Here is a 21,523-nt window from a genome sequence, read left to right as displayed (position 1 = left end):
TGTCCCTTTGGTGCCCCCCTCCGCCCCCCTATATACCTTTGGGTGCTCCCTGGGTCCCTTTGGGCCCCCCCCCAAATCCCTTTGGGGAGCCCCATGTCCCTTTGCCCCCCCCCCCCAATCCCTTAATATCCCTTTGGTGCCCCAGTCCCCTCTGGACCCCCACCCCCATTTCCCTCTCTACCCCCCTCCCAGCTGCCCCCCCCCCCCATCCCCCATCCCATTTTCAGGCCCCTCTGAGTGCCCCCCCCTTACCCCCACCCCTTTCAGTAGTCTCGTTTCCCCATTCAGTTTCCCCATTCAGTTTCCCCATTCAGTCACCCCCACATTACGCCCCCCCCCCTCCAGACCCCCCCCAAAATCCCCGTCCCCCTTAAGGGCCCCCAGCCAGCTCTGTCCCCATTCCCCCCCCCATGACGGGCGTCCCCAGCTGCCACCACCATGGCGGAGACGTGAGTGTCCCCCGGGGGGATTGGGGGGGGGGTTCCCAAAGTCCCTTTGTGACAACACCCATGCCCCCTCCCCCCCCAAAAAAAAATAATAAAAATACCCCTTAGGGTGCCCTCGGTGGAGGCGTACGAGGCCGCCCTGGTGCTGAGCGGGGTGGGGGACGCCCTGGGGTACCGGGGGTCCCGCTGGGAGTACTGCACCTCGGGGCCCCAGATCCACGCCGAGCTGGCCCAGCTGGGGGGGCTCGGAGCCATCGCCCTCGAGCCCCCCGAGTGGCCCGTCAGCGACGACACCGTGCTGCACCTCGCCACGGCCGAGGGGCTGGCCACCGGTAACGGGGGCGGGGGGCGTGGGGACCCCCCCCAGAGCCATTTTTTTTGGGGGGTGGCTGGGGGGTAAGGGGGTCCCTTTCGTGCACCATAGCCATATTTTTTTTTTGGGGGGGGGGTGTATTTGTGGGGTGGGGGGTCCCTGTTGTACCCCAGACCCATCGGGGGGGGCTGGGGGGGTAAGGGGAGGGGTCACTGTGTACCCCCAGACCCGTTGTGGGGGAGGGGTCTGGAGGGTAACGGGGGTTGCTGTGTACCTCAGAGCCATTTGGGGGGGGGGGGGGGCTGGGGGTAAGGGGGTCCCTTTTGTGCACCAGACCTATTTGGGGGGGGGCTGGGGGGGGTAGAGGGGGTCATTGTGTACCTCAGACCCATTTTGGGGGGGTTCTGGGGGGTCCCTTTTGTATCCCAGAGCCACATTTGGGGGGTATATGGGAGTGGGGGGGGTCCCCCAGACCTATTTGGGGGGGGCGATGGGGGTAAGTGGGGAGGGAGGTCCCTTTGTACCCCCAGACCCATTTTGGGGGGGGGGGTTAAGGGGGGGTAAGGATGGTCCCTTTTGTACCCCAGAGCCTCATTGGGGGGGTTCCTGGGGGGGGGGGGGTCCCCTGTGTACCCCAGACCCATCTGGGGGGGTGGTCCTTGGAGGGGGGGTGTAAGGGGAGGGTCCCCTTTGTGCCCCAGTTCCACTTTGCAGGGTCCCTGGGAGGTATTTGGGGGGGGGGTCCCTGATATACTCATGCGGGGGGGTCCTTTTCCCTTTATTTTAGCGGGGCCCCCAATTTCCCCCCCCCAATTTGGGGTGCCCAGGCGGGTCCCCTCTCATGGTGGGGATACTGGCGGGGGGGGATCCACCTTCCCCTCCAATTTTGTTTTTTTTTTTTTTTTGGGGGGTGGGTTTGGGGATGATCTCCCTTCCCCCATTTTGGGGGGGGGTCCCCACTGTGTCCCCCCCCCCCCCCCAGGCCTGGAGGGGGAGCCCCTCCTGCAGGAGCTGGCTCGCCGCTACGTGGCCGCCATGGGGGACATGGAGGGGCGCAAGCCGGGGCCCACCAGCATCCTGGGTGCGTGGGGGGGGTGGGTTGGGGGTAGGGGGGGTGTTGTGGGGGTGGGGGGCTCACCCCAAATTCCCCCCCCCCCCCCAGGCACCTCGCAGCTGCGGCCCGGGGAGCCCCAGGGGTATCGCATCCCCTTCAATCCCACCGGCACCGGCTGCGGGGCCGCCATGCGCAGCCTGGCCATCGGCCTCAGGTGGGGGGCACGGGGGGGGCAGGGACATGGGGGGGGTCAGGGACATGAGGGGGGGGTCAGGGACTTGGGGTGACAGGGATGGGGACGGGGGAGGCACGGGGGGGTATAGGGGGACATGGGACATGAGGGTGGGGGGCATAGGGGGGGATATGGGGGGGGTCTGGGACGTGGGAGGACAGGGATGGGGACAGTGGGGGCATGGCAGGGGGGCATGGGGACAGGGGTGGGGACATGGGGGGGTTGAGGGACAGGGCCACGGGGGTGACAGGGATGGGGACATGGGGGGGGTCAGGGACATGGGACATGGGAGGGGGGGAAGGGATGGGGATATGGGACATTAGGGATGGGGGACATGGAGGGGACTGGGGGACAGGGACATGGGGGGGGGCAGGGGTTGGGACATGGCGGGGACAGGGGTGGGGACATGGGACAGGGACTTGGGGGTGCAGGGACAGGGACATGAAGGATGGGAACGTGGCGGGGTGAGGGACAGGGTCACAGGGGGACAGGGATGGGGGTGAGGGTGTGGGATTTGGGGGAGGGGGGGGGTGACAGGGACATGGGGAGGGGGGGGTGACAGGGCCGGGGCCACCGCAGGTACCCCCACGCCCGGGAGCTGCCGACGCTGATCCGGGTGAGCGTGGAGAGCGGGCGCATGACCCACCACCACCCCACCGGTGGGTGCCACCCCGGGGCGCGGGGACCCCCCAGGGACCCCCCACCCCAATCCCCTGACCACCCCCCCCGTCCCCGCAGGGTACCTGGGGGCGCTGGCCGTGGCCCTTTTCGGGGCGCTGGGGGCGCGGGGGGAGCCCCCCGAGAAGTGGGGGGCCGAGCTGCTGCGGGTCCTGCCCCAGGCGTGGGACTACGTGGAGAGCACCGGGGTGGCCGTCGGGGACAATGCCGCCGCCTGGCCCTTCTTCGGGGACGCCTGGCGCCGGTGAGGGGGTGCTGGGAGCACTGAGAGCACTGGGAGGGGTTACTGGGAGCACTGGGAGGGCACTGGGGTGGCCGTTGGAGACAACGCCATCACCTGGCCCTTCTCTGGGGACACCTGGCACTGGTGAGGAGGCACTGGGAGCACTGGGAGGGGGCACTGGGAGCATTGGAAGCACTGGGAGGGGCTACAGGGAGCACTGGGAGGGCACTGGGGTGGCCATAGGGGACAATGGTGCGGACTGGTCCTTCTTCAGGGACAAGTGGCACCTGTAAGGGGGCACTGGGAGCACTGGGAGGTGTTACTGGGGATACTGGGAGTGCTTAGGGACATCCATGGCCTGGTGACCCTGATGTCCCCGGTGTCCCCAGTGACCCCAGTGTCCCTGTGACCCCACTGACCCCAGTGTCTCCACTGACCCCAATGTCCCTTCTGACCCCAATATTCCCACTGACCCCAGTGTCCCTGTGACCCCACTGACCGCTGTGACCCCAACGTCCCCGCTGACCCCGGTGTCCCTGTGACCCCAATGTCCTCTGTGCTCCCAGTGCCCCCAGTGTCCCCACTGACCCCAGTGTCCCCCCTGCCCCCTGTGTCCCCGCAGGTACCTGGAGTCCCGGGGGCTTCTGGAGGGCTCGGGCCCCCCCCGGCTGCCGGCGCTGCCGTCCCCGGCCGAGCAGGACGCCGAGTACCTGGGCTGGGCGCTGGGGGGGTGGCCGGGGCGCAGCGGCCACGACGCCCCCATGGTGGCCCTGGAGGCGCTGCTGGCGGCCGGCGGGTGCTGGGCCACCCTGTGTCACCGCGGGGTGCTGCACGGGGGGGACAACGACTCCACCGGCACCATCGCCGCCGGCTGCTGGGGGCTGCTGGGGGGGCTGGCGGCCGTGCCCCCCGGGCTGCACCGCGGCCTCGAGTACCGCGGGCGCCTGAGCGCCGCCGCCCGCCGCCTCCACGAGTTGGCCTGGGGGGGAGCCTGAACCCCACTGACCCCCCCCAAAAAAACCCTGGGTCCTCGGTGTCACCCGCTTGTCCCAGCAGGAAATATTGGGGGGGGGACCTGGGGGGTACTGGGGACCTGCGTGAGGTCCTGGGGGGATCCGGAGGGTCCTGGGGGGGGCTCAGGAGGGTCCTGGGGGTCAGCAGGGACCTGCATGGGGTCCTGGGGGTCTCAAGAGGGTCCTGGGGGGGGGAGAGGGATTTGGAGAGTCTTGGGGGGGCTCTGGAGGGTGTGGGGGGGCTCAGGAGGGTCTCTGGGGGCTGCAGGGACCTTCCTGGGGTCCAGGGGGGGCTGAGGAGGGTCCCCAGGGGGCCACCAGAGCCACATCCCGGTGGCCTTCGCTCCCTCCAAGGATGGAGACCCCCCCCCCAGAAGCTCCCTGCAAAGCTTTGATCCCCCCCCAGTAAAAACGTGTCCCCTGCCACCCCCGTGTCTTGTTTTGTGTCACTGCGGCCACCACGGGGCTGGGGCCACGCGAGGCCACCGTGGCCTTGGCCCGGTCACTTTGGTGGCCACCCCCCCTGACAGAGGGCATTGGGCCCCCAGGGTGACACCGGTGGCTGTGGCCACCATGCGGCGCCTCCATGGCAGCACGGGTGGGGGTGGCTGGTGGCCAGCCCCCTGCTGGCACTGGTGGCCATGGCTGGTGGCTGTCCCCAGGACCGTGTTGGTGGCCATGGCCACTGACCTTGACCATGCTGGTGGCCATCCCCATGACCACGGTGGTGGCTGTCCCCGTGGCTGTCCCCATGCCCATGGACATGACCATGACCATACTGGTGGCCACCCCCCACTGTACTGGTGGCCATCCCCATGACCATGCTGGTGGCCGCCACCGTGGCCGTCCCCATGACCACGTTGGTGGCCACGGCCAGTACCATACTGGTGGCCATCCCCATGACTGTACTGGTGGCCATCCCCATGGCCATCCCCATGACCACGTTGGTGGCCACGACCAGTACCATACTGGTGGCTATCCCCATGACCACGCTGGTGGCCCATACCCGTGATCATACTGGTGACCAGCCCCACGACCACGCTGGTGGCCGTCCCCATGGCCGTGACCGTGACCGTGGCCGTGGTCCCATGACTGTGACCACCCAGCCCCGTGCCCATGCCCGTGGCTGCCCCCACGCCCCCGCCGGTGGCCCCGCGGCGCCGTCCAGCAGCGAGCGGAGCCGGGTGCCGTAGCCAAGGAACCGGGTTTTATTCTGCTGCGGTTAAACAAGTGCCCAAGCCCCCGGGGGGGGGGGGCCCTGGGGACACCGGGGGACCTCGGGGGGGACACTGGGGCCAACCCGGACGCCGGGGCCCCCCCCGCCACCGGGGATATATATATATATTCATATTTATAGTTGCAGTGGTCCTCGTCACCCCCCCCCCAAAACGCCCCCCAACGCCGATGGCTGCCCCGCCCCGGATTTTGGGGTGAAACGAGGCAATTCCGGCAGTGTCTCTCCCCCCCTCCTCCCCCTCCCGTCCCCGCCGTCGCCAAGGGGGGGGAGGGGGCGGCCCGGGTGTGGGGGGGGGAGGGCTGGGGGGGGAGGGGGGGCCCCGCCAGCCCCCCCCTCAGTCGTCGATGCAGATGACTTCGCCCCCGCGCGGCTCCTTCTTCTCCGGCCCTTCGGCCTCGCGCTCCCGTTTCACCAGCACCGGGGGGCCGTTGGCAGCGGCTGCGAGGAGTTTGGGGGGGGGGGCATAAGTCAAGGGGGGGCCCCACACACTGCCCCCCCCCCCCAATAACACCCTCTTCCCTCCCCGCTCCCCCAGACCCAAGCATCTGGGTGCCCCCCCAAAGGGACCCAGGGGTCCCGGCCCCGATCCCAGGGGTCTGTGTGCCCCCCCCCGGGAGGACCCAGGTACGTGGGTGCCCCCCCACAAAGTATGTGGGTGCCCCCCCATGTACGTAGGTCCCCTGCTCCCCCCCCAAAAAAAAGAAAAGGACCCAGGGGTCCGGGTGCTCACCAGTGATGAAGGAGCCGGGCGGCATCTGACTGTAGTTGGCCCCCCCAGGGGGGAGAGCTCCGGCCGGGGGGGTCCCAAAGGTGCCCCCATAGCTCTGGGGGGTGGCGTAGGGCCCCGGCGGGAAGGTCTGGGGACACGGGGACAAGGCTGTCACCCCCCACTCTGCTGCCTCTGAGGATCCCCCAGGGGAGTGTCCCCAGGGGATGGGCACCCCAGGGTGTCCCCAGGGGTCAGGGTGTGCCCAGGGGGTGAGGGTGTCTGGGGGGGGGGGGGTCAGGGTGTCCCCAAGAGGGGGGATCAGGGTGTCCCCAAGGGATCCAAGGGGTGAGGGTGTCCCCAAAGATCAAGGTGTCCCCAAGAGGGTGTCCCCAAGGCAGGGTGTCCCCGGGGTGTGCACCCTCCCCAAGCTTCTTGGTGCCCCCCAAGGCAGGGGGTGTCCCCAGGGTGCCCCCCAAGGTGGGAGGTGTCCCCAGGGTGCCCCCCAAGGCAGGGGGCGCCAGCACCCGAGCGATGCCCCCAGGCCCTCGAGGTCAGGGCGCGTGTAGGGCAACGACCCCAGGGAGGGGGGCATGACCCCGAGGAAGGGAGGACATCCCCATTGGGGGGGGGGTGGGAGGGGGTGACATATCCGGGGGGGGGGGCGCGCGGTGACTTACGGGCGGGGGGTGGCTCTCGGTGCCCTTGCTGGCGAGGCGGCTGAGGATGCTGCGCTCCGACATCTGCAGGCGGGCGGCGATGGGGGGGATGCGGGACAGGGTGGCGGGGAGGCGGGTGACGTCCGCCTTCATGTCGCTCAGCAGCTCCTCCAGCTGGTTCAGCACTGGCGCCGGGGGGGCGAAAGGGGGGGGAGAGAGAGAGAAAGAGGGGCGGGGGGCGGCCCGTCAGTGCCGGGGGGCCGCCCCACGCCTACTCGCAGCTTACTCGTAGGTTACTCGCAGGTTACTCGTAGGTTAATCACAGCATAGTCACGGGTTATTTGGGGAGCGGGGGTGGAGATACTCACGTGAGAGCAAGGAGGGGGGTGGGGAGAGGGAGGGGAAGGCGGGGAGCTACTCAAGGGATACTCGGGGGATGCACCAGCGGGAACTGGGGGCATGCTCCAGGGTGGGAGGACTCAGAGGTACACTGGGTATGGGTACGCCAGAGGTACTCTGGGTGTACATACTCCAGGTATGCTCCTTAGTCACACTGGAGATGCTCTGATTATGCTACTTACTCTGGGTATACTCTCTAGACACACTGGGACACTCCAGGTTTACTCTTTAGCCACTCTGGGTTTACTCTACACACACCAGAGTTGCTCTGGCTGTACTCCTTGCACACTCCAGGCATACACCTTAGACACACTGGAGATGCTCCGTGTATACTTTTTAGAGACACCAGAGATACTCCAGGCACACTGCTTGGGCACCTAGGGGCACATGCTTTAGCTACACTGGAGATACTCCAGAAATACTCCTTAGACACTCCAGGTATCCTCCCTAGACACCCCAGAGCTACTCCAGGTATAATCTTTAGCGACACCTGAGGTAGGGTATGCTACTTTGTCACTCTGGGCATATTCCTTAGATACACCACAGATACTCATTAGCCACTCTGGATATTCTCTTTAAATGCTCTGGAGATACTCTAGATTTATGCCTTAGGCACACCAAAGATACTCCTCAGATAGACCAGAGATACTCCAGATACATTCTACTTCTACCAGAGATACTCCGGGCATCCTTCTTGCATACTCCTAAGGCCAAGGGGCTCATGGGACGGCCTGCAGCTACATCACCGATACTCATTACTCAGCCACGAGATCCTCAGGGCACATTGCTAATGGACCCTTAGGGAGGGAATACTCAGGGAATACTCATCAGATCCCCCTGAGAACCTCTCCATAGCTACAGCAGCCTACAGCAATGATACTCATGGCTTACTCCAGTGATACTGCTGGCAAAGCCCTTAAATACACCAGAGATGCTCTGGGCATACTCAGCACATGCCCCAAGAGTACTCCAGGCTTACTCATTAAATGCACCAGGGGCACTCTGGACAAAGCCTGTACATGCTGCAGGGATACTCTGGGCTTATGCATTACATGCAAGCAGGAACCGTCTGGGTACTCCCACTCTGTACACCAGAATTACTCCAGGTTTACTCGTTACATGCACCAGGGATACTCTGGCCACTGCAAGGGTTACTCAGAATATACTCATTCCATACCCCCGCGAGAGATACAGTGGGTAAATGCATTACATACTCCCGAAGCACACGGCACATACTACTTGCATCCTCCAGACTTCCACTACAGTTACTAAGCAGATACATCTTAGCGCAAAGCCCCGCGGTATGCAACAGAAGCTCCCGGCTGCTCCTCCTCGTGCACCCCGGAGCCCCTCGGGCCGCCCTGCGTCCGCGCCCCGCCTTACTCCGAGCTTACTCAAGGTTTACTCACACCCCGGAAACCCCTCGGGGGCCTTCCAGCAGCTGCCCCGCCGCCCCCCCGCGCCCTCCCCGGCCGCCAGAAAGCACGCGCAGAGCAAGGATACACCGGGAGCCGGTTGGGAGGAGAACCCCACTTTAATGATTGAGAGCGCGGGTACAGAGAGGTGCGAGGCGCTACACGGGGCGTCCGCGCCGGGCGCGCCGGCCCGCCCGCCTCTTACCCTTGTGCAGGACGGCGTTCGCGGGCTTGTTGCCCGCCAGCGACTCCTTGGACAAGTGCTGGTGGCTCTCGGCCAGGCACTCGACCTCGGCGAAGCGGGTGTTGAGGGCCATGGCGGGGTGGCTGGGGTCCTGCGTCATGTTCAGGTAGGCGGCGCGGCGCAGCTGCTCCTCGATCACCAGCGCCTGCTCCAGGAGCTGCGGGAGGGACGGGGGGGAGGGGGGGGGAGAAAAGAGGGGGGAAAGGGGAAAAAAGGGGGAGGGGGGAGGCGGCCTCGCCACCAGCCTCGCCACCCCGGTGGCCTCCGCGTCCCCCTGGTGGCCTCCAGGTACCCCCAGTGGCCTCCGCGCCACCCCGGTGTCCTCTGCGCCCCCCTGGTGGCCTCTGTGGCCCCCTGGTGGCCTCGTCACTGGCCTCACCACCCCGGTGGCCTCTGTGTCCCCCCGGTGGTCTCCACGCACCCATGGTGGCCTCTGCGCTCCCCTGGTGACCTCCACGTCCCCCCATGGGGGCTCTGCCTCTTGTGCCCTGTCCCCATGCAACCCTCTCTGCCCTCGTGCGTGGCCCACGTGTGAGCACTGCCTGGGTGCACGCTCGCTGTGCCCGGCCCCTCGTGCGAGCCTGGCACTTGTGCACGGAGACCCTCGTGCAAAAAGCTCGCACAAGCGTGCAAACACAGCCCCTGTGTGCCAGCCCCACGAGCCGTGTCCCCAGAGCAGCCCCTGCGCAAGGCCAACCTTCGTGCAAGACCCCCGTGCGGGTGCAAGGCCCTCGTGCAAAGCCCTCGTGCAAGGCCCTCGTGCAAGGCCCCCGTGCGCTCACCTTGAAGCGGCGTGCGAGGAACTTGTTCTTCATCTCCAGGAAGTTTCCCTTCGAGGCTTCGCCCTTGAAGGGCTCGTTGATGACCCCGAAGGCGCCGTCGTTCTGGATGTCCGTCCAGCGCGCGTAGCCGTGGCTGCGCGCTAAGGACTGTCACCGCGTCACCGTGTCACCATGTCACCGTGTCACTGTGTCACCGTGTCACCATGTCACCGCGTCACCGTGTCACTACGTCACCATGTCACTACATCACCATGTCACCACGTCACTAAGTCACTGCGTCACTATGTCACCGTGTCACTGCATCACCATGTCACCATGCCACCGTCACTGTGTCACTATGTCACATGTCACCACATCACCACATGACTGTGTCACCATGTCACCGTGTCACTATGTCACCACATCACCATGTCACTGTGTCACTATGCCACTGCATCACCATGTCACTGTGTCACTGTGTCAGTATGTCACCGCATCACCATGTCACTGTGTCACCACGTCACCGTGTCACTATGTCACTGCATCACTGTGTCACTATGTCACCATGTCACCATGTCAACCTCTTCCCCCTTGGTCATTCCCCATCTGGCGCACAGAGCTGTGGCCACGTGCTAGGGACTGTCACTGTCACCTTGTCACTTTGTCACCATGTCACTGAGACACCGTGTCACTGCTTCACTGTGTCACCATGTCAGCAGATTACTATGTCACCATGTCACTGGGCCACCATGTCACCCAATCACTGCCACCACATCACTGTCACATCACTGTGTCACTGCGTCACCATGTCACCATGATCACCAGATCACGGCACCAGATCCATATGTCACCATGTCACTACATCACGTCACCGCATCACTGTGTCACCATGTCAAGGTGCTACCGTGTCACTTTGTCACAGCGTCACCATGTCACTGTGTCACCATGTTGCCAAATCACAGTGCCACCACATCACTGTGTCACTGTGTTACCATGTCACCGTGTCACAGTGTCACCATGTCACCACATCACCATGTCACCAGGTCACTGTCACTGCATCACCGCGTCACCACATCACCACGTCACTGTCACTGCATCACTACCACTGCGTCACAACCCTGTCACTGTCACTGTGTCACCGTGTCCCCAACATCCCCCTCGTACCCCCAGACCATCCCATGTCCAGCACGTGGAGCCAGAGCTGTGCGATAAGGACGGCCACGGGTGTCACCATGTCACCGTGTCACCAAGTCAGTGTGTCACCAAGTCCCTGTGCCATGGTGTCACCATTTCACTATGTCACCAAGTCACTGTGTCACCATGTCACCAAGTCACCATGCCACTGTGCCCCCAGGTCACTGTCACGGTGTCACCATGTCACCAAGTCACTATGTCACCAAGTCACTGTGTCGCCAGGTCACCAAGTCACCGTGTCACAGTGTCACCGTGTCACCACACCACTCTGTCCCCAACACCTCCATCTGCTCCCACGTCACCCACCCTGGTTGTGCCCTAAGGACCGCCCCCAGTGTCACCGTCACTGCCACTGCTGTCCCCGTGTCACCCCTGTCCCCCCCCCAGGTGTCACCCTGCTGTCACTGCCCCACTGCCACCATCCCCGTGGAGAATGGTGGCACCTGGGGGGCACCCGGGGTTGCTGGGGGCACCCACAAAGCACTGGGGAGCACCTGTGGGTGCTAGGGAGACCCGGGAGGTACTGGGGAGCACCCAAGGGTGCGGGGAGAGTTTAAGGAGTGATGGGGGGAGGGGGGGGATGGGACCTGGGCATGCTGGGGGTATCAGGAGCACCCTGGAGTGCTGCTGGGGACATGGGGTGCTACTGGGGGCACCCCAGGGTGCTGCTGGGGGGACTTGTGAGTGCTGAGGGGTATTGGGGGCACCCAAGGGTGCTGCTGGGGGCACCTGGCCTTGCTGGGGGCACCCCAGGGTGCTGGGGAGTGAGGACCTAGGCGTGCTGGGGGTAGTATCAGGAGCACTCAAGGGTGCTGCTGGAGGGACCTGGGGGCTCTGGGGGCACCCCAGGGTGCTGCGGGCGCTGGAAGGATACAGGACGATGCCGGCCAGCAGCCAGTAGTCGTGGCGCCGGTGCCAGATCTCGTTGAGCTTCCCCGAGGAGACGGCGGCGCGCTCCTCGTTCTGCCACAGCGTGTGCAGCTCTGCGGGGCCGGGGGGGGCGTCAGGAGCGTGGGGACCCCGCCGCGTGGCCCCCACCCACACCCCAAAACCCCCGGGGACCCCCCCGTGGCTCACCCGTGAAGCCGCCGTCGGCAATGTTGAACATGAACCGCGGCTTCTCGGCTTTGTCTTCCCGCCGGCCGTTGGCGCGTGGCTCCAGCTTCGGCTCCTTCTCGGCCTTCACCTCCTCTGCGAGGGGGGGCGCAGGGAGGGGGAGGGGCTCAGCACCGCGTCGTGCCCCCCCCCCCCGGCTCCCCCAAACCACCCGTGGCCCCCCCAGCGGGCAGGGAGCGGCTCCCGGCCATCAGTAGGCTTCAGAGTGAACGCAGCGCAAATCCCAGCGGAACGCTGCAGGCGGGGCTCCTTGGTTAACCCCGCCCCCTAATTAGTTTAGCCACGCCCCCAGCAGGTCCCCACCCTATCAGGCCCCGCCCCCAGGTACCTCGTTTGGGGTCGGGGTCTCCCGGCCGCTCCTTGGGCTCCTCCTCGGGGGGCTTCTCGTCGCCCTTCTCCCCCCCGGGGGGCTTCTCGGCCTCGGCGCCTGCTGGAAGGGGACAGGGGGGGCTCAGGGACCGGGTCCTTGGGGACATCGGGGGGGACACGGGGACACCGGGCGCTCACCGCGTTCATCGCGGGCCAGGGGGCCTTCAGCCTCGGGCTCCCGCTCGCCGCCGGGGCCCTCCTCCTCCTCGCCCTTCCTCGGGCCCTCGGCCTCGCTGCCATCGCCCGGGGACGGCGGCGCCTCGGGGACAGGAGCCTGCGGGGACAACGGGGACACGGAGCTGGCGTCACCCCCGGGTGACCCCACACAGCCCAGGGGGTGAGGGGGAGGGCTGGGGGGAACGGGAGGCGTGGGGACAACAGCAGGGAGGGGACAGAGGGGACGAGGATGAGGATGAAGGGGACAGAGATGGGGAGGAGGGCAGGGATGGGGACACGTGGGGACAGTGTTGGGGACAGGGCCGGGGACAGCGCCGTCACCCACCTCTGTCTCCATCTTCTCGGGACCTTTGGGCTCCTTCTCGTCCCGGGTGTCACCGTCATCCCTGTCCGGGGGTGGCCCCATCCCGTCCCCGCGCTCGCTGGGCGCTGGCGTGGCTGGGGACAGGGGACATTGAGAGGGAGACATGGGGACGCGGGGGCCCCGAGCACCCCGGTGATGCTTCTGTGCCCCCCATGTCCCCATCCCCTGTCCCCTGTGTCCTCTGTCCCATGTCCCTGTCCCCATCCCCTGTCCCCATGTCCCTGTGTCCCCATCCCTGTGTCCCCCACGTCCCTGGTGGCCCTGTCCCCACCCCCTGTCCCCCCTGCTCCCCACGTCCCAGTTCCCACCCCCTGTCCCCGTGTCCCCATCCCCATCCCCAATGTCCGTGGTGTCCCTGTCCCCATCCTGTCCCCACATCCCCATGGCCCCATCCCCATGGCCCCACGTCCCCGCTCCCTGTCCCTCACGTCCGAATGTCCCCATCCTCATCCCCATGTCCCCACACCCCCGTGTCCCCACCCCCATGTCCCTGTCCCCGTGTTCCCATCCCATGTCCCCACGTCCCCTTGTCCCCCTGTCCCTGGATCCTTGACCCTCACATCACCATCCCCATGTCCCCACATCCCCGTGTCCCCATGTCCCTGTCCCTATATCCGTGTCCCCACATCCCTGTGTCCCTGTCCCTGTGTCCCCATGTCCCATTTCCCGTTCCCTATATCCCCATGTCCCCACATCCCTGTGTCCCCATCCCTTTGTCCCTGTCCCTGTGTCCCCATCCCTCCGTCCCCACATCCCCGTGTCCCCATGTCCCTGTCCCTATACCCCCGTGTCCCCACATTCCCATGTCCCTGTCCCTATATCCATGTTCCCACACCCCCGTGTCCCCACCCCCATGTCCCTGTCCCTATATCCCTGTGTCCCCATCCCTTTGTCCCCATCCCTGTGTCCCCATCCCTCCGTCCCCACATCCCCGTGTCCCCATGTCCCTGTCCCTATACCCCCGTGTCCCCACATTCCCATGTCCCTGTCCCTATATCCATGTTCCCACGTCCCCGTGTCCCCATCCCTTTGTCCCTGTCCCTGTGTCCCCATCCCTCCGTCCCCACATCCCCGTGTCCCCATGTCCCTGTCCCTATACCCCCGTGTCCCCACATTCCCATGTCCCTGTCCCTATATCCACGTCCCCACGCCCCCGTGTCCCATCCCCGTGTCCCCGTGTCCCCGTGCCCGTGGCCGTACCGGGTTTGGAGGTGCATGGGGTGGGCGTGCGGCTCTGCTCGGGGTCGGTGCTGCAGGTCTTGGCGGGGGACGAGGCGCGCGACGAGCGCTTGGAGTCGGCGCTGGGCTCCGGGACCAGCTCGGGGAGGCTCCAGCGCCCGTTGATGTGCTCGAATTCCTGCACCTGGGGGGCGGCGGGGACAGTGGGGACACCGGGGGACACCGGGGACAGGAGGGGGACACGGGGGGGACCTAGGGGATGGAGGGGAACCGGGGGGGGACACCCAGGGGAGAAGGGGGAGGCAGGGAACCGAGGAGACCTCAGGTGGGGGTCCAGGGGACACGGAGGGGACGGAGGGGACAGGGAGGGGACGGAGGGGACAGGGAGGGGACAGGGAGGGGACAGGGGTGACGGGGACCCGCGTACCTTCTTCTTGACGAGGGACATGACACCGATGCGGGTCAGCACCTGCTGCCGCGAGAGCCCCTCCCGCGGGACCCCGTCGGCAAAGGTCTCGGAGCCGTCGGCGCCCGGCTCGCAGAGGTGGCGCATGAAGAGGGACACGTAGGCCCTGGGGACACAACAGCCCTTCCTTGGGGACACCGCCACCCCCGGCGGCTCCTCGGCCCCAGCGTCACCGTCCCCTGCGTCCCCATCCCAGTCCCAAGAGGCTCCCGTCCCTGCTGTCCCTGTCCCCGGGGTGCTTTGTCCCTACAGACCCCGTCCCCGTTGTCCCCATCCCCAGGGTCCCTGTCCCCAGCGTCCCCTCCCCTCATCTGGGGGGATGTCCCCATCCCGTGTCCCTGTCCCCATCCCTGTCCCTGCCACCAGTGTCCCCCCACATCCCGCTGTCCTTGTCCCCAGGGTCCTTGTCCCTGTTCCTTGGATCCCCACCCCAATGTCCCCAACATCCCCAATGTCCCTGATGTCCCTGATGTCCCCAGTGTCCCCAGCATCCCCGATGTCCCCAATGTCTCTGATGTCCCCAACATCCCTGATGTCCCCAATATCCCCAATGTCCCCAACATCCCTGATGCCTCCAATGTCCCTGATGTCCCCAGTGTCCCCAATGTCCCTGATGTCCCCAGTGTCCCCAACATCCCCAATGTCCCTGATGTCCCCAGTGTCCCCAACATCCCCAGTGTCCCGATGTCCCCAGCGTCCCCGCGCCATCAGCCATCCCCTCGTCACAGCGCCCATCCCAGGCCTGTGCCGGCCGTGGCCGGGTCCTGCCACCTCTCTGGCGTCCCCTGGGCCCTGCCCGGCCCCCCTCGGGGACACGGGGACACGGGGGACACCCCGTCCCCCCCGGGGGTGGCTGTGCGTCGGCGCGAGGGGGACGCGGCGCTCGCCCGCTCCCCAGGAAAGCCGACGGCGGCGCTCGGCTGAGTAAGGGCTCATCACGCGGCACGGGGACACGGGGACACTTGGGGACACTTGGGGACACGGGGCACGTGGGAAGACTTGGGGACATGTGGGGACATGGAGACACATGGGGACAGGGACACGGAGATGGGGACATGCAGGGATGTGAGGGGACACGGGGGACAGGGGGGACAGGGGGACACGGAGATGGGGACATGCAGGGATGTGAGGGGACACGGGGGACAGGGGGGACAGGGGGACACGGAGATGGGGACATGCAGGGACATGAGGGACAAAGGGACACGGGACAATGGAGGAGTACAGGGACATGGTGGGGACACGGGGGGACATGGAGGGGACACAGACATGGGGACATGTGGGGACATCAGGGACAGGGACGTGGGACAATGGAGACACACATGGGGACATGGGGACACAGTGGGGACACACATGGATGTGGGGACACAAATGGGGATAGGGGGACACGCAGGGACATGGGGACACACATGGGGACATGGGGATGACACAAATACGGGGACATGGGACACATGAGGACACACAGGGGCACACAGGGACATAGGGACATGTGGGGACAGTGGGGACGTGGGGACACACAGGGACATGGGGACACGAATGGGGACACACATGGGGACGCAGTGGGGACATGGGGACACACATGGGGACACACAGGTACACGGGGACTCATGGGGACACCGTGGGGTCACAGTGGGGACTCACAGGGACATGGGGACACCGTGGGGACACCAGACACCCCACAGGGACAGAGAGACGGGGACACACAACCCCACCTCAGCCCCCCCCGGCCCTTCCCCACGACCCCAGGGCCAGCTCTGGGAACACCCGTGTCCCCCGCCCGCTGTCCTCATGGCCCCCTCGGTGTCCCCAGGGTGTCCCCTCGCTGTCCCCGCGGTGCCACCTACTTGAACTCCTTCTCGCTCTTGCCGCGGAGGTCGCGCACGAGCCACTGGGAGGTGAAGGCGTCCTGGGGGGGCATCCCCCAGCGCATGACGGCGTTGAGGAACGCCTTGCGCTGCCGCGTGTTGAAGCCCAGCACCTGCGGCACGGGGGGGTCACGGGGACACCGGGGGGCGGGGGGACACCCCGAGGGGACGGGGACACCCAGGGGGGATGGGGATATCCCGAGGGATGGGGACACCCCAAGGGAAAGGGACATCCAGGGGATGGGGACACCCCAAGGGATGGGGACACCCAGAGGGATGGGGGCACCCTGAGGGACAGGGACATCCAGGGGATGGGGACACCCAGAGGGATGGGGGCACCCTGAGGGACAGGGACATCCAGGGGGGATGGGGACACCCCAGGGGAAGGGGACATCCAGGGGATGGGGACACCCAGAGGGACAGGGGCACCCCGAGGGGATGGGGACACCCAGGGGGCATGGGGACACCCAGGGGGGATGGGGACACCCCAAGGGGACGGGGACACCCAGGGGGGACAGGGACACCCCAGGGGAAAGGGACATCCCAAGGGATGGGGACACCCAGAGGGATGGGGGCACCCTGAGGGATGGGGACACCCCGAGGGATGGGGACACCCCGGGGGGATGGGGACACCCCGGGGGAAAGGGACATCCAGGGGATGGGGACACCCCAAGGGATGGGGACACCCAGAGGGATGGGGGCACCCTGAGGGACAGGGACATCCAGGGGATGGGGACACCCCAGGGGGACGGGGACATCCAGGGGGATGGGGACACCCTGAGGGATGGGGACACCCAGGGGGGATGGGGACATCCAGGGGAAAGGGACATCCAGGGGATGGGGACACCCCGGGGGGACAGGGACACCCCAGGGGATGGGGACACTCCAGGGGGACAGGGACATCTAGGGGAGGGGGACACCCCAAGGATGGGGACACCACAAGGATAGGGACACCCAGGGGGTCACCTGAGGGGGCAGGGACACCCCAAGGGGATGGGGACACCCCAAGGGGACACCCTAAGGGGACAGGGACACCCTGAGGGGACAGGGACACCCCGAGGCTTGCTCAGGAAGGGCAGATACGAGGTGGGGGGGCTGCTGGGGACACTGGTGTTTGGGGACACTGGGGGGGAACGCAGGGGACCAGGAAGGTGACAGGAGGAAGGGGGACACTGGTGGCCGGGGGGGGGGACACCCAGGTGACCCCAGGGGTCAGAGGGACCCCCCAGGTCTCGGGGGGGGCACCCAGGGTGGGATAAGGGACAAAAAGGGACCCGATGGCCCCCCAGGTGACACAAGGGGACCCAGGGGACCCAGGGGACCCCCCCCACCCCGAGGTGCCCCCCCGGGGGTCCTCACCTCGATGTTGCCCCCCACCCGGGCCAGCAGCGGGGGCAGCGGTTTGTCCTTCTCGTTCCGGAGCTGCCGCTTGGACTGGCGCCGGCCTGGACGGGGACATCGCTGTCACCCCCCCCCGTGACACCCCCACGGACCCCCCCCCAGGGCACCCAGGAAGCCCCCCCGGCCCCCTCCCGTGCCTCCCAGGGCTCCCCAAGGTGTCCCCCACCTGCCCCAGGGGCAGGCAGGAGCCCACCCCAGAAAGGGGGGGCCTGGGGAGGACACAGGGGACAGTTGGGGACATTACGAGGAGGGAGGGGACACAGTGGGACGTGGGGGGGTCAGAGGGACGTGGGGGGGTCAGAGGGACGTGGGGGGACATGGGGGGGTCACGGGGGGGTCACGGGGGGGCACTCACCCTCCGGCCTCTCATCGAAGTCCTCGTCCTCCTCCTCGGAGCCCACCGAGTACTCGGACTGGTTGTCTGGGGGGGGAGGGGGGGATCAGCACCCCCAGGCCCCCCCCACGCACCCCAATATTGCCCCCCCCAGACCCCAAATCACCCCTCAGACCCCTAATACCCAGGTGCCCCCCCGGGACCCCCAGATGCCCACCCAAATGCCCCCCAAATGCCCCCCGTGTGTTCCGCAGCCCGGCTCAGAGCTCTCCCAGTGCCTCCCAGTCTGTCCCAGTGCCTCCCAGTGCCCCAGAGGAGCATCCCAGTAACCTCCCAGTGATCCCAGTTGCCTTGGAGGCACCCCAGTCCTCCAGGGTGTGGGTGACCATTGTATCAGCACTCTCCCCGGGTCCTTCCCAGTCTGTCCCAGTGCCTCCCAGTATCCTCCCATTATCCTTTCTGGTGCCTCCTAAGGCACACACCAGTGCCTCCCAGTGCTCCCAGTTGCCCTGCACCCACCTTGGTCCTCACAGGCGTAAGCATCAGCACTTCCCCTAGTGCCTCCCAATTCCCTCCCAGTGCATCCCAGTATCTTCCCAGTACATCCCAGTGCCTCCTCCATGTGCCCCAGTACTTCACCAGTGCGTCCCAGTGCTCTCAGCTGCCCTGCACCCACCTCGGTTCCCTAAGCTTGGGTGCCCAGTACACCAGGACCCTTCCCAGTAACACCCAGTATGTTCCAGCATCCTCCCAGAGCCTCCCAGTGCCCACCTGGGCACTATTGTTGTAGCTGACCTGCTTGCTCTTGACCAGCTTGTGCATCAGCTCCTCCCCAGTGCTTCCCAGTGCCTCCCAGTTCCCTCTCAGTGCCTTCCAGTCCCTCCCAGTGCCTCCCAGTTTCCTCCCAGTGCCCACCTTGGTCCTCCTGGGCACCAGCATCATAGTTGACCAGCTTGTGTACCTGCTTGCCCTTGCCCAGGTTGCACACCAGGTTCTCCTGCTGCTTCCCAGTCCCTCCCAGTTCCCTCCAAGTCCTTCCCAGCTCCCTCCCAGTGCCTCCCAGTCCCTCCCAGTGCCCACCTTGGTCCTCCTGGGCAGCGTCGTTGTAGTTGACCTGCTTGCGCACCCGCTTGCCCTTGCCCAGGTTGCGCGCCAGGTCCTCCTGCTGCTGCTCGTAGTGGTGCCGCAGCAGCTTCTCCCAGTAGTCGGGGTCGACGTTCTCCTCCTGCTTGATGATCTCCCGCTCGATCTCCTCGATCTGCAGGAGGAGGCACCGTGGGTTGGATCGTCCCCATGGTCCCCATGGTCCCCACCATCTCCGTCCCCATGGTCTCCATCATCTCCATCTCTATTGTCTCATCTCCATCATCTCCATCCTCTCTAACTCCATCATCCCTGTCCCCATCATCCCAACATCTCCACCTCCACTGCCCCCATCACCTCCATCATCCCCCATCATCTCCATCCCCATCATCTCCATCATTTCCATCATCTCCACCTCTGTTGTCTCTATTACCTCCACCAACGTCATCTCCATCCTTATCAACTCCATCATCTCCACCTCCACTGCCCCTGTCATCTCCATCACGTCCACCTCCATTGTCCCCATCACCTCCACCATCTTCATCCTTATCATCCCCATCATCTCCACCACCTCCACCTCCACTGTCCCCATCACCTCCATCATCTCCATCCCCATTGTCCCCACCTCCATCACCCCCACTGTCCCCATCTCCACCGTTTCCATGGTTCCCATCCCCATTGTCCCCGTTTTTTCTTCCTCCATCATCCCCATCCTCACCACCTCCTTCTCCTTCACCCCTTGTCCCCATCTCCACGTCTCCATCACCCCCATCATCTCTGACTCCGTTTCACTCATTCCCATTTCCACCATTCCCATTCCATCACCTCCATTGTCTTCATCTTCATCGTCCCCATCTCCCCCATTCACATCCCCAACGTTTTCATCATCTGCATCTCCATCATCCCATTTCCATTGTCCCCATCTCCATTGTCTCCATCCCCATTGTCATCATCCCTGCCTCCATCATCTCCACCCCATCATCTCCATCACCCCCACTCCCGTTGTCCCCATCTCCACCATTCCCCCATCCCCATCATCTTTATCTCCATCATCTCCACCATTCCCATCTCCATCGTCCCCACCTCCACCATCCCCACCACAACTCACCCCACCTTCTCCATTGTCCCCATCATCCTCATTGTCCCCATCCCCATTGTCTTTATCTCCATCATCTCCATTGTCCCCATCTCCATCATCCCCATCACATCTACCCCCATCATCCCTACCGTCCTCATCATCTTTACCTCCACCATCTCCACCATCCCCACCTCCATCACCCCCACCCCATCTCACCCCACCATCTCAATTGTCCCCATCACCCCCATCACCTCCCTCGTCCCCACCAAGCCGCTGTCCCCCCCTCATGCCCCCCTGTCCCCGGACGCACCTTGTCCTCCTCGCGCACGACGTACTGCGCCACCTTGAAGGAGCTGAGGTACTCGTTCATGTTCTGCACATCGGCGTCGTCGGTGGCGTCCTGGTTGCGATCGAGCAGCCGGGCGATGGCCTCGTTGTCGTAGTGGATGACGCTGCTGTCCTCCTCCTTGTTCTCCCCTGCGCCGGTGACACGCCGCTGACACGGCCTGGCGTGGCCTGACTTGGTCCAGGACGGCCCAGCGCGGCCCAGCGCGGCCCAGCGTGGCCTGACGTGGCCCAACACGGTCCAGCGTGGCCCAGCACGGTCGAACACAGCCCAGCATGCTCTGATACAGCCCAACATGGTCCAACGTGGCCCGACACAGCCCAACATGGTCCAATACAGCCCAACGAGGCCCAATACAGCCCAACGTGGCCCAATACAGCCCAATACAGCCCAACATGGCCCAATACAGCCCAGCGTGGCCCAATACAGCCCAATGTGGCCCAACATGGCCCAATACAGCCCAACATGGTCCAATACAGCCCAGCGTGGCCCAATACAGCCCAACGTGGCCCAACATGGCCCAATACAGCCCAACATGGTCCAATACAGCCCAACACGGCCCAACATGGCCCAATACAGCCCAACATGGCCCAATACAGCCCAACACAGACCAACGTGGCCTGACACAACTCAACATGGCCCAAAATAACCTGACATAGATCAACATGGCCCAACACAGCCCAACATGGCCCGATACAGCTCAACATGGCCTGACACGGCTTGACATAGCACAATATGGCCCAATACAGCTCAACGTGGGTCAACGCGGCCCAATACACCTCAACACGACCCCATGTGCTCCAACACAGCTCAATGTGGCCCAGCATGGCCCAGTATGATCTGACACAACTCACCATGACCCAGTAAGGTCCAACACAGCCCAGTATGACCCAATATGGTCCAACTTAGCTCAGCATGTCCAGGTATGGTCCAACATGACCCAGCATGGCCTGACACAGCCCAACACAACCCAACACAACTCAACATGACCCAGTATGCTCCAGCACAGCCCAATATGGCCTGTCACAGCTCAATGAGGCCCAACATGGCCCAACACAACCTGATACAACTCAGCATGGCCTGACATGGCCTAGCACGGCCCAACATAGCCTGATACAGGTCTACATGGCCCAACAAGGCCCAATACAACTCAACACGACCCAGTAAGGTCCAT

The 21,523-nt window shown here is 65.2% G+C and overlaps 2 protein-coding genes across 4 annotated transcripts in view; one reads left to right on the top strand and one right to left on the bottom strand.

Moving 5' to 3' along the window:
- Positions 1-420: 420 nt before the first annotated feature.
- LOC311425856 (ADP-ribosylhydrolase ARH1-like) lies at positions 421-4,038 on the top strand. The gene is made up of 7 exons (XM_084501885.1): positions 421-449; positions 555-778; positions 1,742-1,840; positions 1,922-2,027; positions 2,625-2,704; positions 2,784-2,967; positions 3,569-4,038. The coding sequence occupies exons 1-7, from the start codon at positions 439-441 to the stop codon at positions 3,939-3,941; spliced, it is 1,077 nt and encodes a 358-aa protein (XP_084358011.1). The 5' UTR covers positions 421-438; the 3' UTR covers positions 3,942-4,038.
- Positions 4,039-5,144: 1,106 nt separating this feature from the next.
- The window catches only part of CHD3 (chromodomain helicase DNA binding protein 3), a 48,422-nt gene continuing 32,043 nt past the window's right edge, over positions 5,145-21,523 (bottom strand). For 2 of the 3 annotated variants that reach the window (XM_084501824.1, XM_084501826.1), the window contains 17 exons: positions 20,314-20,480; positions 18,923-19,100; positions 17,864-17,929; positions 17,467-17,552; positions 16,087-16,220; positions 14,207-14,351; positions 13,801-13,963; positions 12,562-12,674; positions 12,198-12,333; positions 12,019-12,120; positions 11,652-11,765; positions 11,449-11,557; positions 9,402-9,534; positions 8,581-8,776; positions 6,583-6,746; positions 5,927-6,053; positions 5,145-5,634 (listed from right to left, as the gene is read on the bottom strand). In XM_084501824.1, coding sequence (XP_084357950.1) covers positions 5,531-5,634; positions 5,927-6,053; positions 6,583-6,746; positions 8,581-8,776; positions 9,402-9,534; positions 11,449-11,557; positions 11,652-11,765; positions 12,019-12,120; positions 12,198-12,333; positions 12,562-12,674; positions 13,801-13,963; positions 14,207-14,351; positions 16,087-16,220; positions 17,467-17,552; positions 17,864-17,929; positions 18,923-19,100; positions 20,314-20,480 — 2,237 coding nt within the window. In that variant the 3' untranslated portion in view covers positions 5,145-5,530. The remainder of the gene's footprint in view (positions 5,635-5,926; positions 6,054-6,582; positions 6,747-8,580; positions 8,777-9,401; positions 9,535-11,448; positions 11,558-11,651; positions 11,766-12,018; positions 12,121-12,197; positions 12,334-12,561; positions 12,675-13,800; positions 13,964-14,206; positions 14,352-16,086; positions 16,221-17,466; positions 17,553-17,863; positions 17,930-18,922; positions 19,101-20,313; positions 20,481-21,523) is intronic. The other variant, XM_084501825.1, reaches the window with a different exon arrangement.

Source organism: Aythya ferina (genome assembly GCF_964211825.1).
Source record: "Aythya ferina genome assembly, chromosome: 34".
Classification (NCBI taxonomy): Eukaryota; Metazoa; Chordata; class Aves; order Anseriformes; family Anatidae; genus Aythya; species Aythya ferina.
This window is presented reverse-complemented; position numbering and strand designations above follow the sequence as displayed.